This window comes from Ceratina calcarata, unplaced genomic scaffold, assembly GCF_001652005.2.
Source record: "Ceratina calcarata isolate Rehan_Ccalc_2016 unplaced genomic scaffold, ASM165200v1 scaffold447.2, whole genome shotgun sequence".
In the NCBI taxonomy this organism is placed as follows: Eukaryota; Metazoa; Arthropoda; class Insecta; order Hymenoptera; family Apidae; genus Ceratina; species Ceratina calcarata.
Genome location: NW_017168598.1, coordinates 3,310 through 4,562, shown reverse-complemented (window position 1 = coordinate 4,562; position 1,253 = coordinate 3,310). Strand labels below are relative to the sequence as shown.

The following is a 1,253-nucleotide window of genomic DNA, read 5'->3' as shown; positions in this document are numbered from 1 at the left end:
TTAATTTGTTAAGCAATGGACAAGGATTAATTTTTACTCTATGTGATCCATAATCATTGTGGATGCTAATGACTTTTGTAATTGATGCAACCTTGAAGATTCAATGATAATAATAATAATGTTCCATTCGAATGTCGACGAATCAATATTTCGCAGGGGAATATCGCAAGCGCGAAGCAGCAGCAGCAGCAGCAGGGGCGATAATTTTCTTCCCACTTTGTAGAGCTTCCCGAGGAAAGCTTCTGACGTAAGTAAAGAGCAAGTTACGCTGGCGCATGTACGCCGACGCGACGCGACGCGTAATCCTTCCCGAGTGGTTGCAAACACGCTGGATGATAATTAAAAAACGGCCTGCGTTCGTCGTCCTGGTTTCTATCTTCCATGAATTATTCAGATTCCGTGCTGCTCTACCTTACGCTATCCTGCTACCCTCCACTTCTTATTCTTTTGTCGCATTCTTTTGTCATTTTTCACATCCAACTGCTTTCACGTAATTTTTTTCTTCATCTTCCCATGGAATTCCTTAGAGATTGCAAATTTAATCTCGATTTACTTCACTCTGACTCTTATTGTTAAGACGACAGTGTGAATGCAAGGACGAATGTAATTAAATGCAGGAAAATGTAAAGTGCTTGGAGGTGAATCGAAGTGGGAAATTTAAGGTGGTAGCTGATAAGGCAGGCTGTCAATGTGACCCAGAAAATTAATCAAAAATATGGATTTACAGGACTGTACTTTCCATTCTTATATGAGAACATTTTTAGGTTAGGTATCTTTTTGGAAATCTTGAGCGCTTTGGTCATGAGCGTTTAATGCCTTTGTTTAATTTTACAAAAATACCTAAGTTCTTGAATCTGAATCGAAAGAGAAATGTAAGGCTGCAATTAAAATGAGATAAATGGAGATTGACACTTTAGAGTGATTTTTCAAAACGATGAGAATTCGGATTTTCACTTCGTCGCCATAGCCGAGCGTCGCCTCGCGACGTTACAAGACAAACAAGAGCCGATAAGCTGGAACTGCAAGCGTGATAAGGTCGCCTTAGAGGGGGACGGTGGAGGTGACGGGGGAGATTTGCAGAGAGGCTGCTCGATTTATTCCCCGCCTGTGATAGATATAAAGCTCGGGTTCCCGTTGAAGAGCCGTTGAACTTCGGCAACTCAAAAGCGTTTGCATTAAAATCCGTTGCTGACACATACGTCAACGTTTCGCCAAACGAAACTCTACCCGTCAGGAACTGCTATTTGTATATC

At 41.6% G+C, this 1,253-nt stretch overlaps 1 protein-coding gene across 1 annotated transcript in view; it reads left to right on the top strand.

The window, feature by feature from the left end:
• LOC108627185 (uncharacterized protein DDB_G0283357) overlaps positions 1-780 on the top strand; it is a 44,558-nt gene extending 43,778 nt beyond the window's left edge. The window contains exon 6 of the mRNA XM_026815389.1: positions 157-780. Coding sequence (XP_026671190.1) covers positions 157-251 — 95 coding nt within the window. The 3' untranslated portion in view covers positions 252-780. The remainder of the gene's footprint in view (positions 1-156) is intronic.
• Positions 781-1,253: the final 473 nt, after the last annotated feature.